Here is a 16,146-nt window from a genome sequence, read left to right on the forward strand (position 1 = left end):
CAGTATTTTTATATATAATTCAAAAGTTATCAAACATTCAAGACCATCAATAACTTTAATAACATACATTTCTATAATGATGATCCTATTATATAAAACTTTTAATTAATGGTTGATTTTATTTGGTAAAGGTCTGGCAGCTGCATACATTCAGCTTTATGTGCATTTTTTACATATAGTTTAACATTTAAGACCATTCTACAATTGAAATGTAGTCATCCCGTAAAATGTAACTTTTATTTAATGATGAACATTTTTAATAAATGTCCACGTGTCCTTAAATCCACCACAGCTCCGTGCACCCATGGAACCGGGGGTTTGCATTTAAAGACACAATCGTCACACTTCCTGCATTCCTCTTTATCTTGTCCAGTATATTTCTGTCCCACTGCGGTTCTTGGCAGTCCATGAAAACACCGGAGCTGCAGAAGATCAGAGTCCATGAACCTCCAGTTATTTTAAATAAATCCCTAAATTTGACTCTGCTCGTGTGTCAAATGCCGGTTTTAATCTACAAGACACATTTATCACACTCATCGTGGTTGTGATGAATGCTGAGTTACATGTAAATGAGTCTCTCAGCCTCCTACACGACACCGTCTGGGCATCGAACACCAACTTTAAATCCCCCGTACCAAAGCAATACGAGCCTGAAAAGCTATTAGAGCATGACCCCCTCGGAGATGAACGAGACAAAGGCGTTATGGCTGCACCTCCGCGGAAGGTGAGAACAAATCCGGGCTATTTTCACTTTGAAAAGCCACATTAGTCGTGCCAGCTTCTGCCTGCCAGCAACTCCTGCGTGATAGCTGTCTGGGACATTTTTTTTCCCGGTCACAGTAGCTGAACCCTCCAGTGAAAACACAGAATGCTGAGAGGGTGTTATCCCTGTTTGGAGTTTCCGATCCTGGACGTCTGAGGCGGTTGATCCCCGGATCTTTGTGGAAACACAGTGGATTGCGTTGCGGAGATGGAGGACCTGGAGGTGTCAGGGCTGTGTGGCTGCTCTAACCCCTCGGTGAGAAGAGAGAAACAGCAGGAGTGTATGTGCATGTAAAGCAGGTTTTCTAAAGGACAAGTTGAGGCATCCCAACCTAATGGTGTCTGTCTTTGTGAACTCGAGAACTTCAAGTCCTGACTTTTCTTGCTGTCACTTCCTAAGTGACGTGATACAGCATTTAACTTTATGGGGGATTTCTCTGTCTCTGAGAAATAGGCTCAGGCATAAAACAATATTTGGGGACAGGAATTGCTTTTTTTTGGCAATCTTGAACTTTGAGAATAAGTAAATCAGGATTTTCTATTTAACGTTTGCATATCGAGAATGAACTTGAAGCATTTCTAGCGCAAACTTTTAAGAACACACCAAACTAGTAATGTACGAATGTGAATGCTTCTACAAGAAGGGCGAGTGAAGATGAAATTGGTGAAATTGGAAATAAAAACTGTTTAAACACAAACACAATGTGGTGATCAGTGTTCGGTCTCTGTGCCAACAACTGCGTCTGTTCAGGAGAAGAAACCACAGATGTTTAGAATGATGAACTGGCAGTCGTTCACCATTTTCAACTTTACTCTCAACGGTTCAACTTTATTCTGTACATTTTGAATGTTTTTCTACGTTGACTTTAATTTAACTACAAACTTACAAAAAAACTCTCCCTCTGATTTTGTTTGACTTATATTCTCAAAATCCTGAAGGGTTATATCTTCCTCTCCTCTTTCTCTTATGCTTGGCCCTAATACTCGTCTGTCCTTCTGTCAGCGGTTTGAAGAAACTGTAAGAATTAGATCAAGCACTAATGAGCAGCGATCCATTAACACCGCCCTGCATTCACAAATCACCCGTGTGTCTCCGCTTCCTCGTCTCCGCCCGACAGGCCGTCCCTTCGCTCCAAAGACGGAGACGTCTTCTGCTGAGGGCCAAGTTTGATTGGAGGCTTCTTTTCCTCCTGAAACAGTTTGTGAAGCCGTGTGAGTTCAGCTTTCATTCTCCCGTCTCTCTCCCTGCAGGCGAGTTCCTGACACAGACTGTTCCGATGGGGAAAGTTACTTTTAGCAAGCTGTGCCAAGATCTGTGTTTGAGGGCCAGATAATGGAGGCAGGCTGATGCTTCTGTCCACATTCTGTACTCTCATGCACACACACACACACAAACACACTCACATCCATGCACACACAGGGGGGCTGTTTCTTCATCATTCAGGGTGAGTACTGCCCTGTAACGATGTCCTTATCCTGCAAACCAGACTCCGCTGGGTGCTCTTTAATAACAACTCCAGCCGTCCACCGTCCAATCAGCCTTGCTTGCATGTGTACGTGCACGTGCGTGTGTGTTTGTGTGAGTTAGTGAATATAAATGATTTGATCTGAAACCACGGAGCACAAAAAATCTTTTATTCTTCTGAGAAGAACAAAGAATATATATTGCTTATTCAAAATGAATAAAAGGGGGAAAAATACATACATTTATTTATACTTACTTGTTTTTTGTTGCATTTAAAGGTTTATTATTAGAACCTCCGCATCTCACTGTGTATTTCTCACATAAATAATACCACTGATGCTGACAACCATAAATAAAATCCAAAGCAATAAAATAAAGATGTTTAATTAATGACTGCTCGGAGCATAGTGAGTATGTGGATGGACAGAAGCAACTCATATATACAGAGAAGTTGGAAGACCCTCTCTGTATTTAACACTGAGGATATATCTGGGATTCCTTCGCTGCAGTATTCAAAACATGACGCATGTTATTATAACGATCCTCATTTGTGCACGATGGATGCGCAGCTTTTATTTTGAACTTCTGTGCGAATGCTTATGGCCCCTCCAGGACGAGGAAGCATTATGCTTTACTGCCCTGTTCACTCTGGTCTGAAATTGTGATGCTATCTTTAACTAAATCTAATTAAAAATAATGGATCCGGAGAGTGAAAGAGATTTAATTTAAGATACATGGTGTGAGTTAAGTCTGAGCAGGAGCCAATTTAAAGGTTGCACAGGTGTTGCACTTCTTTTGCCTGATCAGACCTTTTCTCGTGCCACGTGGGGCCGGAGAGGAACGTGCTGGATTGACGTCACTGGAAGTTTGAGGAGTTTGTTCATTCCAGTTTAGCTCCAGAGACAGAATAAGCTAAAACTATCATAGGTGTCCAGTTGTTCTTCGATGTTTACTTGGCACAAATTTAAACCAGTTCTGCAGGTGACCTGATCATTCCTCCATTACTGCAATGATATTAATGATGATTTGTTAAGGTACCTTTTGTAAAGCTACAGGGGTTCAGCCTAAGTGCTTTACAATTGTAACAAAGGAAAAACAAAACCCGAACAGAACAGACAGAATAAAAAATGCATCGGTAGAATCAATGTTATACAGATCAAAGGTGTGCGTGAAAATCAGCTGATAGAAATGCAGAAAAAGACACAAAATATTAAAAGAACAAAGGGACAGCATCATAAGACAAACCGAGGCTGAATTCATAGCCAGGTTTTTAAAAAGGTAGGACTTTAAATTAGAGTTTAAATCATTGATAATGCAGCAGTACCTCATGTGGAGCCAGAGACTTCTCCTTCGTTTGGAAGCTGCAACAGAGAAAACTCATTTTAGTGTTTAAATACGAGATTAGGGGACTGATAAGAAATGTCAGGACGACCCGAGTGACCCAGGGGTCGAATATGGATCCAGGAGATCAGTGATAGATAAATGACAACAGATCTGGTAGAAGTTACCACGCTCAGCCATCACGGCACTGACTTACATACAGAGTCATTTTTCAGAAAGTATCGCCGCGGCAGAGAGAAGTTAGATGTCACATCTCAAAGTCAGGGTGCAGCAGCAGAAGTAAGCCTGCCTGACTGCAGTAGCTGGAGGTGGGGGTAGTGGGTAGGGGGGGGGGGGCATCCGTCAGCACTAACGGGAAGTGACAGTGTGCAGAGAGGTCCTAATTACTGTCACACTTGACTAATTGTCATCTCTGAAGAATGCAGTCCCACTTAGGTCTGAGGGATCTCTTTGACAGCGCCGCTCAAGTCACACGGGCCGCTGCTGACTTCAGCACGCTTCTGTTTAAAGGGATCCGCTGAAGCACGACCTCGAGCGAGGAAGGTAAATACGCTGAACGCCTTTAAAAAAGTGCAAACGATGGCAGGCTGGAGCGAGGCGAGCGCCTGGCACCGTGCGCTCACACAGGGGTGATGGCGGTGATACATCAGCAGGGTAAAGGGACCAGGTCCGTGCGGGGCGATTTGCATGTGTGAGCGCTGAAGGACAAAGTGTGTGTGAGAGTGATTTTTGTGGAGGCCCCTCTTCTTCTTCTTCTTCTTCTTCTTCTTCTTCTTCTTCTTGCCAAAGTGTTAAGACATCCTCAGCTACAGTCAGCCCCACATAATAGGCAGATGAAGTGAGACCATTGTGGGCTTTCCGGACCCGACCGTGACAGAATGAACTGGAGTCGCTGGGAATAATGCTCTGGAGATGAGGCTTTAGTACAGGGCAAGTGAAGTGAATGGATGTCTTCTTTTTCAGGGTCTTACCATGCAAAGTGCATCAGCTTCTCGTTTCCATGGTTTCCTTCCCTGTGCCAATGCTATCTTTCCACCAGTCCGCCTGTGCAAGAGAGCGAGGGAGGGAGGGAGGGGGCAGAGAGAGAGAAAGAGAGAGAGAGAGGATGACAGAAGGCTTTTAGCGGTGGTTATCTCTCCTTTGCATAAAGTCCCCTTTGCATTACCCAGTGCATGAATGGCATCTGAATAAACACACCAGCCAGCTTGTGTTGAAGCCTCCCCGGGTTACAAGTGAGTGGGTGTTTGTGAACTCATCTAATTCTGGGTCTTCTTCAAAAAACACAACAACAATGAAAAAACATGGTTTGATCATGGATTAAAAAAAACAGAGAACATCCTCCAAATGACACAGGGGCATTGTGCCATTAGTCACAACAAGCTCATGGAGCAGGAGTCATCACCCACTCTTTTCTAACTGGTTTACATGGAAGTGAAAAGTTTGTTATTTCAGGTCGCTCATCAGGGTATTTACACACAGAACAATTTAACTTGATGTATTTGCTCAGACTTTCATTGCTCGGACACAGACTAAAGAAGAGGAAAGAATATTCAGTCACCTGACACAGTCAAAGAATAGACAGGTGAGGGTCGGTGGTGTCTTTAAGGTCCAGTGTAGGATTTAGAAACATCCAGTGGTGAAGTTTCATGTTGCAGCTGAATCCCCCTCCGCTCCCCCTCCACTTCCAAACAGGAAATAGAACCTGTAGCCTTCTGTTGTCATAAAAACTCAAAAAGTGTTCAGTTTGTCCAGTTTGGGCTACCGTCAAAGACATGATGAACTCCGTAGAGATGTAAATACAAAATGTATTTAAATATAAAGGGGAAAGAAATCAACATTTGGTACAATTTAGATGAAACACACAAGTGAAAACATCACTAGGAATATTTCTTATTCAATGCCTGCCAGTAGAATCCTTTCCCACTGGACCTTTAATTCCGGATGACATGTTCGAGTCTAACCAACCTGATGGCTTCTCACACTTAGTGCAATGCCAAAGTGTGGGGCCAGAGGGCGCTGTGACTTCAAGAGGGGTGGGGGAGCGAGTCAGTGGCTGTGTCTTCTCCCCTAGCTCAATAAGCATTCCTTTCATGCCGTGTGAGGCTCTGCTGATACGGAAACCCTGGATTCCTCCATCATTATGCTAATGGTCCAGATGGTCGCATGACGAGTGCCGCTCTCCTTGGTGTTTCTCACACGCGCTTGCACAGTTGCTGGTGTGCCGACCCACGCACAGTGACACACGGCTCAAAGTCAACGTTCACACCACCCGGCTTGATCCCGTGGAACTGCATGTCATGTCTCCCTTTAACGCATACAAGCGCCCCCTTCACAATATGAAAAGTATTGCCTTTTTATTCGTGGGGGAGGGGTTGAACAGATGACAAAGTGATACGATTGAAATTTAAATACCCTTCACTAACTATTGCAGGACTTTTACACCACACACACGCTCACACACACACACACACACACACACACACACACAGGCCGTCCATTCACACTCGAGTCACACAGTGATAGTGTTCATCCAGGCCTTTGGGACGCTGATGGCTCCGATCAAAGGGCTCCTTTCACAGCCCTGTTGGGATTAAACAGCCCGGCACCTATAGCTCCAGCTGACGCACCATGGGCCCATGAAGAGCTCCTCACTGGAGGCGGACTCTGATAAGGTGCATGTAGTGTTAAATCAATGGCACGTGGGCCCACACAAGAGCTGCAGATATCCATCTCCTCAGTGCCACGCGCCGTACAGAGGATACACCCTCGTTTGAACCGGCTAATCAGATATGAACGCGACAATCTGGACAGATATGCTGTGGCACGTCTCCTCCTGTGAAATGTAACCAGCAGTGGAGCCTTTGTGTGCATATGACACCCACACGCACACCTTCACATCATCGGGGGACGGCTCTCACTCGAGAATAGTCTGTTGCTGGAAGGCTTTCAAGTCTAAAGTGGAGTTATTTGCATAGGTTAAATAATCGTGCCTTTCAGCAGCGTCGTGTCGATATGGCCTAACGGATTTGCTGTTCTGCCAATTTTAATTCCTTTCATCCCACTCCTCCCACATTCCTGGAATGATGGTGTGAATTGTTGAAAGGTTGGGGGTTGAAATCTCACAGAGTTTCAGGAAGAGAAGTTATCAATGGCAAAAGAAAACAGAAAGTGGACCTGCTAGCCTATTTGTGTGTACGGGAGAACAATGCTATCCTGCAGGCGTGAGATGACATCACTTGTGTGGTTGCCAAATGGACCGTGGGTACAGAGTTGTGTTCTTATGTGTCCAATACAGGAAATGCCTGTACAAACGGCCAATGAGCGTAAAAATCCGATTCAATAATACGTGTCTTTTCCCAAAGTTATAGAGCTAAGGAATGACTTAAATGTTTACCTTACGGAATCAGGACTTGTGCACGGATGTAGGAAATATAATTGAGTCCTCTGTATAAATTGGTGCCTTTTATTGCCCCCGATTTGGAAAATCCTAGCTCCGCCACTGGTCTCTGTCCATGGACCTGAAAAGAGAATATTTTAATAAACAGCGTAGATGGAGTTTATCACATGAGATGATCACGTTTGACTAGATTGGTCATAATCGATCAATTATCAAATAACTTTATATCCATTACAGCAGATTGCTTTGTTTTGTTGATTAGTGGTCACATGAGTGTTATAGAAGAAACTGATAGAAAAAAGCAGCCTAAAAATATGATATGAAATAAAGTTTTTCCCTCACCTTCCCCATTTTTTCTCCCCCTTCTCTACCTGTCTCTCAATCCATCCATCCCACCTCATCCCCTCTTTCTATCCATACCCCCCCCCCCATCTCTCCCTCTCTGGTGCGCGTTCACAACACTAACCTTGGCTCGACGTCAGAGCCTGTGCAGCAGTGCAGTATAATGGGAGCGCAAGCTACCCAGAGCGCCTCATAGGGGGCTGCATATCGCTGCTGTATCCTCTGCTCGGCGCTCTCCGGCTCCTCACCAAGCCTCTCCAGCTCATCTCCCACAGCCCATGCTTTGGGGCTCTCTCTCTCAGCCCCCTCCCCACTGGATCCGTACCCTTCGACATGGATGTCCCGCCGTCCCTCGACCCGGAGGATTGTTGTTTCTTGGCGCAGTGAAGGAGGAGAAGGAGACGGTGGAAGGGATCATGCCGGGACTGCTAATGGATTTAGGGAGAGCGCAAGTGACCATGCCGTGATCTTGCGCATCCAGGGCCGCCGTCACCCTGCCTTGCCCAGCGACCGGAGAAGAATTACGGGGGAATCGAACCCGCGCACCGGGGGGGTTTAAACCGCTGTGCATTCTTTTTTTTTTCCCACAACAACATGAAGATTACCTCCCATCATCTGATGATAACCAGTCTCGTTTTCAGGTCCAACCTCAGGCTGATCCCGCTTCTGCTGCTGCTGCTTCTTGGATACACTCGCGGGATGCCACACGTTTTGAGATTCGGTAAGATTTTGGTTTATGACCTGTTATCAGCTGTAGCGATGTGTGATCACGCGGTGCCTGCATGTATGGAAATCCACGGTGTAACGACACCGATGCTGTGTTCTCGTCCAGTTCTTATTCCTCGTCTTGCAATTGACGGTGGAGTCCGCGAAACCTGCATGCAACAAATCATATTTCTGGATCTTTATAATCTCAAAATGTCTCGTGACAATGTCCCCGTGTGGCTTTCTGCAACACGCATGACACAGCGAAGGGGGAATGGGGTTTTCCACAAGCCTTCAAACCGGTGTTACAGTAACTTTGGAAAGAAAATCAACTGTGGCTATGACCGGAAGGTGCCTCTCTCTGAACGCAACAGCTCGGGGACACGCAGCGGATGAAACTCGACCCAAACATCCAGGATCCTCACGGACTCGTGTATCTTCCGCTGCCTTATTTAAACTGCTGACACCCCCCAACACGTCCCCTGCAGTAAATGTTTACACGCAAACATTACGGATCGATAACTCTGATCTGTCACATGGGCCAATCGATAGACCAGGCAGCACCACTTTTTGTTATCCTTAAACCCAATGAACCGCTATAAGTGGTTTATTTAGATTCAGGTCTACTCTAGTTTATTGGCTTTGATTTAAAGAGCAGTTCCAGTGGTGACTGGCTGAGTCACAAATGTCCCCACATAACTGTTAAGTGCAGATAATCATCACTCTCACTGATCGGATGAAAGTTGATTGGCCACTTCTCTTCAAGAACTACCAAGCACCTATCGAGGGAGGAAATGTACAATGACCCTAATGTTGATTATTAGAGAATAGTTCTTCAGCTGCTGCTGCTCCAGTGGCTGTGTTGCTGATTCTTAGCAGTAACACCGCAATTAAAACCATTTCTCTCTGTTCCTATTACAAAAACACTGAATCGCGGCCTCTCGTGGTTTCAACTGTTGCTTTATTCGATCCGTCTCAGGATGGCTGCATTTTGTCGCATGTGCATGGGAACATCTCGGAGTGACAGGGGAGCCCCTCCTGACAGCGGATGTCATCAAGTGGTGACAACACATCCTCACAATCCCCCCCCCCCGAGGGCCCTGTTTAAGAGTCAGGCTGCGTCCGCCAGAGCCGCCGCTATGGCAACGGGATGTGCTTTTCCTCCCGCTGCCTCCTCGGCCCCGACGAGCGGTTTCCCGTCTCACACGTTGTCTGACAGACGCCCGGCGTCAGTAAAGAAATCCTGGGGGGGGAGACGGCGACGTCCCTGCGTAATAGTATTTGACACCAAAGTTTCCAAGCCGGCAAATAGGCTAATGACTGAAAACCTGGGAGAGAAAAGGGAACAATAGTTGATACAATATGTGAGGTATATATACGCGCCTATTCTGACAGGGAGAGATGTGAAGTGGACAGGAACACGGAATATATTTATCATTTTATCATCAAGTGTTGATAAAACTTGAGGGTTAATACTTGCTCTTTGGTTTAGCTTTAGAAAAAGGTTTAGGTTAGGGTTAGGCATTTAGTTTGGATGGTCAACGTCAGTGTGAGGGTCTATGGAATGAATTATGCTGATAATTGTCCCTATAGATTGAAGTACAAGAGTGCATGTGTGTGTGTGAGTGAGAGAATGTGGATAGACATAACGCGAGATGAGAGGTGATTCAGGTCACTGAAATCTTTTTGCTGTGAGGCAAAGCTCAGGTTTGATTATTTCATATTTTTTTCCAGTCTGTGAGAATATTTGACGTGTACGCAGCGATTCTCTCTCACAGGGAAACATGTGGAGCGGATACTTGAGTGACAAGGAACAAGGAATATATGTAATAATTTGTATCTTGTGTGTTTGTGTGGGTGCTGCGCGACGTAAGCAATATGTTTCCTGACATGTTGAATCTTCAGGGGATCTCTATAGACAGGACCACGCTAGATAGGAGGTGATTCAGTTGACGGAAATCTTTTAGCTCTGAGGCAAAGCTCATGTTTGATTATTCGTATTTGATTATTATTGTGTCTGTGAATGACACTCGTGAACACAGAGGCTGAAAAAACCTCTGATCTGTGTCCCAGTTTCTGAACCAGCCCCTGATCCGCCTGTTCAGGACCACGGACAGGGACCAACTCCTGATGTTGTTTAAAAAAGCTCCAGTCTCTTTTTTTTGTGTGCCTTCCCTTGACAGTCAAACATCCTCTTCACATCTCTCCGCTGTAAGATTGCTCCATTTCTTCGTTGTCTTTTGAATGGATGATATACTTATCTCGCTCGGTTTGCTTGTAAAGGGGCTGAGCGGAGAAAAGACAGATGAAGATACAGTTTTGTGTTTGGGACGATTCTTATCAAGAAAAGTAAGATGTATGTCAGTGCGTGTGCTTCGGGGGAGACGGGGGGGAGATGCCGAGTAGCGTTGAGAAACATCGGGGGCCCGCCGGTCCATTTCCCCTGCCCCCCCCCCCCCCCCTTGTCCTGCAGCATGTGCCTTATCAGCAGACAAATCCCAGCTGCTCCTGCAAGAGGCTGGCCATATGAGGAGGTCGGCTCCCCCGTGGGGCTGTCTGCTCCCTCCCCGCCCAACTTCCATTCTGGGCAGACAGGCAGTTCACATGGTACTACCGCTGTTCTCCTGTCAGAACGAGACCTTTACACGCACACACCAGAGCATAGTCGGCCCCTTTGTATTCACAGCACCGGTCTCACGGCGCAGAGCGACAAGTGTCAGAGAGTGAGGGGGGGGGGGGGGGGGGGGGCACACAACAAGAAGTATACGGGCCACCAGCTGCAGGCAAATAGTCTGAGCTAATTCCCAGACAGAATTGGATTATTGTGTTCAGGCTTCCTCATTTATAAATCATACAGGTAATTTGTTTAGTTAGATGCTGAAATGGACCCGGTGCAGCCCTTACAAGGTGTAATAAAATCTGCCTCAGCGAGACTGCTCTTTTTCTAACTAGCTCACACCTACACTTTGGAGAACTGAATGAGACTTTGTGGCTTAGGATCTCAGAGAACAGGAACAAAGTGGGGGAGGTTTGTTTGGAGTTGTGGTTTTTCTCTGAAGGAAAAAGCTGCAAAATGTCCACTTTACTCAAGAAATGAAATCTATCAGCTTCAGTCCCCGCCACCGACTCTGCAAGCTGAATCATGTTTGGCATCCATCATTTTTTTATTTTACGAAGCCATTACTGTGAAAGTTCAACCTTCTCGATTGCTTGTTAGGATCCAGTGAGGTGGAAATTCAGGGCTGCGTTCAGGATGAATTACGTTGTGACAACAAATTAACGGAGCTCATTTGAGCTCAATTCCATGGAAAAAGGGCCATATTTACATGATCTGTTTGAGCCTTCCCCACAACAAATGCTCAGGAAGCAGTGACTCATCATATCTGCCATTTAATTAGAGTTGATTGAGTTTTATTTACAGACCTGTCTTATTCATTAAATGTCAATTACACTGCGACAAAATCAAAAGGCAGCAAATGTCAACAGTGGAAATGAGATGGTTAGCTGGTGTGGTATTTTTTAATGTCCACAGTTGGTCTGCGGCGTGTTGTGGCTGAGTGGTAACACTATCACCACCTTCTACACACAACATTGGCAGATGCAGTGTGTCCCTGAAAGCATTGTGGACTCAGAGATGTTTGTTTATTTCCCTCTCATGTTTATGTTTTCCCAGCTCAGCCATGCCAGGGAATATTTATGACCCAAACACAACATTGTCTTTTGATTTTGGAAAAGAAATAAAATTCCTTATTTTATTTTTTTGTTTCAGTCTTTTGGCAAAGGACACAATCCCCGCTGGTGCAAGCTAAGTTTATCTGCGTACCTCCACAACACCGGGCCTCTGTTGTGTTCCCTAATATTTAAGACTCCCCCCCCCCCCCGTAAACTACTGCAGCAGAATAACAAGCTGTAAGAACAAGCAGGAGTATGGAGGGAGCAAATTCAAGGGGAGTTTGTAGTTAATTGACTTTATTTTGCGTGTCCTTTCCTTCAGCCTGAATTATCAGCGTGCCGGAGTTTAGTTTGGGTTCGTGGGAATTATGGATATCACCCCGTGCCCTGGCACTCTGCCAGCTTGTGCACGGCAAACACACTTAAATAGGCACAAAGCCGCTTAAAATATTCATGTGTCACTTGGCCCTCGCCATAGCTTATATGAAACTATCTCTCCTCTGCTGGCGAATGATTTCCATGGTTTAAAAATACCCGCTGTGGGTTTGAAGAACAAAGAGGAGATCTGTCGCACATTAGCATGCGGCACCACACATGGGCTGGAAGCAGGGACATATCGAGATGGATTTCTAAAAACATGTTTACAGTCCTGAGTCTCTTTGAAGGTCTTGCTGTCATGCCTCAGCTACAAAAGGCTCAATGGTGATTAATTCAGGTTGCAGATTTTCCTGGCATTTTGAAAATGGAAAATATCTGTGAGGTATGAAATTAGTTTTCTTGCAGTGGTTAGAATCAAGTCTCTTTTTTTATTTATTTTTTTCAGATTTAGCAGCTACATTGGAAAAAGATTATCTACATTCAAGGTGGCTTCAGATGATTGACTTTGTGTGCAGGGGAACCGGTTCCAACTCAACGAGCCTCCTCTGACAAATTGTTTTTTAGAGGAGGCCCGTCTGCTGCTTCGTGGACAGCTTGATTTCTGCACTGGCTTTCATTATTCACAGCCTCTCACTTCTTTTCATTGTCACTCTGGGAGTTCCCTGGATATCAGAGGGGTCATAGGTTATATGTGCGATTGTTTTTTGAAAATGTCCCCTGAGGAGTACCCTGCAGCGTGTCTGGCTCTGAGCTGACTGACGGTCAGAGCCGAAACTCCTCACAAGGAATCATTTCCCTCTTTTGCATCTTTTAACCAGTGCCGTTCTTCTCACAAGCCCGCCAAAGAAGAGGGGGGGGGGGGGGGGGGCAATTTGAAGTCACAGAGAGGTGTAAGAAAAACAATGAGTGTTTTTCGGAGGGAGGGAGGGAGTAAAGCGCGAGCGAGAAGGAAAACAGTGAGTGTTGAGACCTGCAGATACGGAGTAAAGATAGATTAGTTTGCCTCAGAGCAGTCCACTCTCAGCCCACTCTCACTTGTGCTCTTTTATTACTGTTTTTGTGATGGCTTCTCTGAAAAGAGGCCGGAAGGACAGTCGAGTGCGCTGTGGAAATGCAGTGGGAGGCCAGGAGTCGTGCACCGCAGCTCGGAATAAATGTCAGCAATGAAGCAAGCTGAAAATTTGCCCGAGACTACAGATTCCCACGAAGAACCTTTTAAAAAAGGGAATTTAAACTGCTTTAAAAAAAGAAACGTTATGGCACAAATATCCCTGCAGGGTCCTCAGGGGCGGGGTGAGAGGTCCAAATATGTATTTTCATTAGCCTCCAATGAAATGATCCATTAGGTCTCATTACGTGTTTGGCTGTCTCCACTTCCACTGGAGCGTAAGATGGCAGGAATCAATAAAAATCAATATGTTTGCATAGCGATAGAGGAGACGACAGAAACTGGCAGCGCGGCGATGAACCGCTGCCAAGTCCCACATGCCCCTTCCAGTGTGCGTCTATCACATGTTACCATCTGTGACAACGCAAACATGGACGCTGAGGAAAAAAGACACAAATATGTATTCTGAGGTGGAAGCGTAGGTGTTGATTTTATTAATGTGTGGCTTTGAATTGACGAAGACTTTAAAGTTCTGTCCGAACTCGGCTGCCCTCGCTCCTTCACTCTGAGTTTTGATTGTTCATACTGCTCGGCGCTTCAAGCCATTTTGAGAAATTCCCCTCGCTGCCGTGTCGCAGCCTTTCTCTGCGATATGAGATCTTTAACTTTGCAGGAGCTCACCTGTGGTAATTAATTATTAAGTGATCGCTCAGAGGCTAACAAACAGGCTTTTTTTTTTTTCAGTGGCTTCTTGTGGAAGCTGCTGATGATGCCGTCTGGGAGCTGGAGTAAATGTTTCATGTGTTTGCTCGAGGGCCCATCGATTGTCTTCTGCTGCTCAAGGGGCTCAGATGTAAATACGCTTTTGTGATTTCATACAACATGAATTCCAGCCTGCGTCCCGATGTGTCCTGCAAACAGAGGCGGCCGAGTGCGGATGCCAGGCACACGGAACCAAGTAAGCATTCTTGAAGGCACATAAACCCGTAAATGAAAGCATTGACGTCCAAACTACACGGGATTCAGAAGTCAATCGATTAGAGAAAGCCCTCCGGCGGTGGTGGGTATGATGTGAGGCGCCGATCAGGTTAGGATGCGGTGATTCGCCTTCATCCACAGCCAACGGAATAAAGGAGCGAGAGGGCGGAGGAGGAGGAGGAGGGGGGGGGGAGCGACTGGCTGAAAGAGAGAAAGCTGAATTCTCGGGCCCCCATTGACAGCAGCACAGCCCTTTGGATGTGAGAACGCGTCTCTGTCTGAATCAAGGACACACGGGGAAATGGGCTCTGGGGGAGGACGCATTGAGGCAGGCTTACTTAGAATCATGTTCTTTGAATCAGCATGACACTCTATTATACCACGATCCAGCCGGGCTATGCAAAACATCCCCCTGTGATGGGAAATTTCATTTTTCTGTCCTTCCTCTCCTATTCTCTTGAAGTGGTTCTGTTGGGGCGTTCTTTAATCATCCATCCAATCTTTCGGTGTTCGGAGGTATTTGCGGGAGGAAAGTTGAAGAGGAGACACGCGGGAAGGAAACCAGCGGATTTGTGTCTGATTTAGTGAGTTTAGTGTTAAAACAACGCAGAAGACGAGACGTTAAAAAGATCCGACTTCATTTTAGGAAACGTTTTGACAGAGATTAATGGCTGATCAGTCCACTGTTGGTCACTCACAGTCAAAACTGGAATAACACTCAGTCGAGCGCAGGCCTCTGCCAAGGCCCAGCAGTCCTCTTCAATTCAATCAAGCTGTCCCCAAAGTTCACACAATCATTTTCATCAAGATCCATGAATTTTTTCTGTGATTGCACCAAAATTGAAAAGGTTCTTCCTCGGCTCCGGCTGCACCCCCCTCCACTGAATTGAATGGAAATCGGTTGAGTAGTGTTTGGGTTATCTTGCCAACACACAAGCAGACAAAACAACAACCTCCTCGTGGGGAGGTAATAACACACGTCCCCCTTCTTTGGTTGACTCAACAATTGGCCCCTGAGACACACACACACACACTCAAACACACACACACGGTGGACTGGAGCAGACTCGGATTGATTTCCCATCTCACACACTCTGTTTTAAGTTTTCTGAGGAGGCATAATGTAGCCGGGCGCCTGCGTCTCCCTCGCCCGCTGAACGGTGAGATAGGCCCTCGCCCGGCCACCATGACAAAAGACTTTGAGTCCCCTGCTCGACGGGGTGTGAGTGAATGTGACAAATGGTGAAATAAGCGGCAGACTGCAGATCAGGAGGATTAAGAGCCGGACTTTTAATTTCCCCGACTGTTTCGCCTCCTCTGTCTTTTTTTTCCCTCTCGCACTTATCCTCAATAGATATATTTTCCCTGTGTGTTGTAAAGAAAATGAGCGTTCGTGTCGGTGGAGCTTCATTATTCAGTGATTTTTTTTCCATCATTGTGCTTCTGGCTATTTTCCTCTTTCATTTTCTTCCCCCCCCTCACTATCATCAAGCGCTTCTTCCTCTCGTCCGCTGCTCTCAGTGTCCTTGCACACAGAGGAACGATTCCTCGTTTGAGATGCACGTTCTTTCATCCCTCTGACTTACCTTACAGTGTCTCCCACGTATAGGGGACGTGGTCGGGGTCTGCACTGTATCTGAAGCCTGTCCTCACATTGCCTCCTCCAGTCTCCATATCATTTAATGGCAGAAATGGCTTTGATACCACAGATGCTGCAGTATGATAACTCTTGTTTTAACCACCAACCCGTGACTCTCCTAATGATTACAGTTTAACATTATTGTCGCATCTACTCTATATATTTATGTTTTACGACATCATTTCTTTAGCAGTTTCAAGTTCAACCAGCCTGGGTGTCACTTCCTGTCTCTATAAATGATACTTGTCTTCTGTGAAAGGATCTATTACCAAGAATCCAAGTCATATGTCCCCTTTTTATACCTCCTCTCTATTGTCGCTGGAAGAAAAAAAAAAAGCTGAAAGCCCAGCTGTGAGCAT

At 45.8% G+C, this 16,146-nt stretch overlaps 1 protein-coding gene across 1 annotated transcript in view; it reads left to right on the forward strand.

Annotated features, from left to right (window-relative positions):
- Positions 1-7,501: 7,501 nt before the first annotated feature.
- Positions 7,502-16,146, forward strand: part of LOC133973810 (glutamate receptor ionotropic, kainate 2-like) — a 56,915-nt gene continuing 48,270 nt past the window's right edge. Inside the window, exon 1 of the mRNA XM_062411867.1 lies at positions 7,502-8,028. Within this exon, the coding sequence (XP_062267851.1) occupies positions 7,902-8,028 (127 nt within the window). The 5' untranslated portion in view covers positions 7,502-7,901. The remainder of the gene's footprint in view (positions 8,029-16,146) is intronic.

This window comes from Platichthys flesus, chromosome 18 (genome assembly GCF_949316205.1).
Source record: "Platichthys flesus chromosome 18, fPlaFle2.1, whole genome shotgun sequence".
Lineage (NCBI taxonomy): Eukaryota > Metazoa > Chordata > Actinopteri > Pleuronectiformes > Pleuronectidae > Platichthys > Platichthys flesus.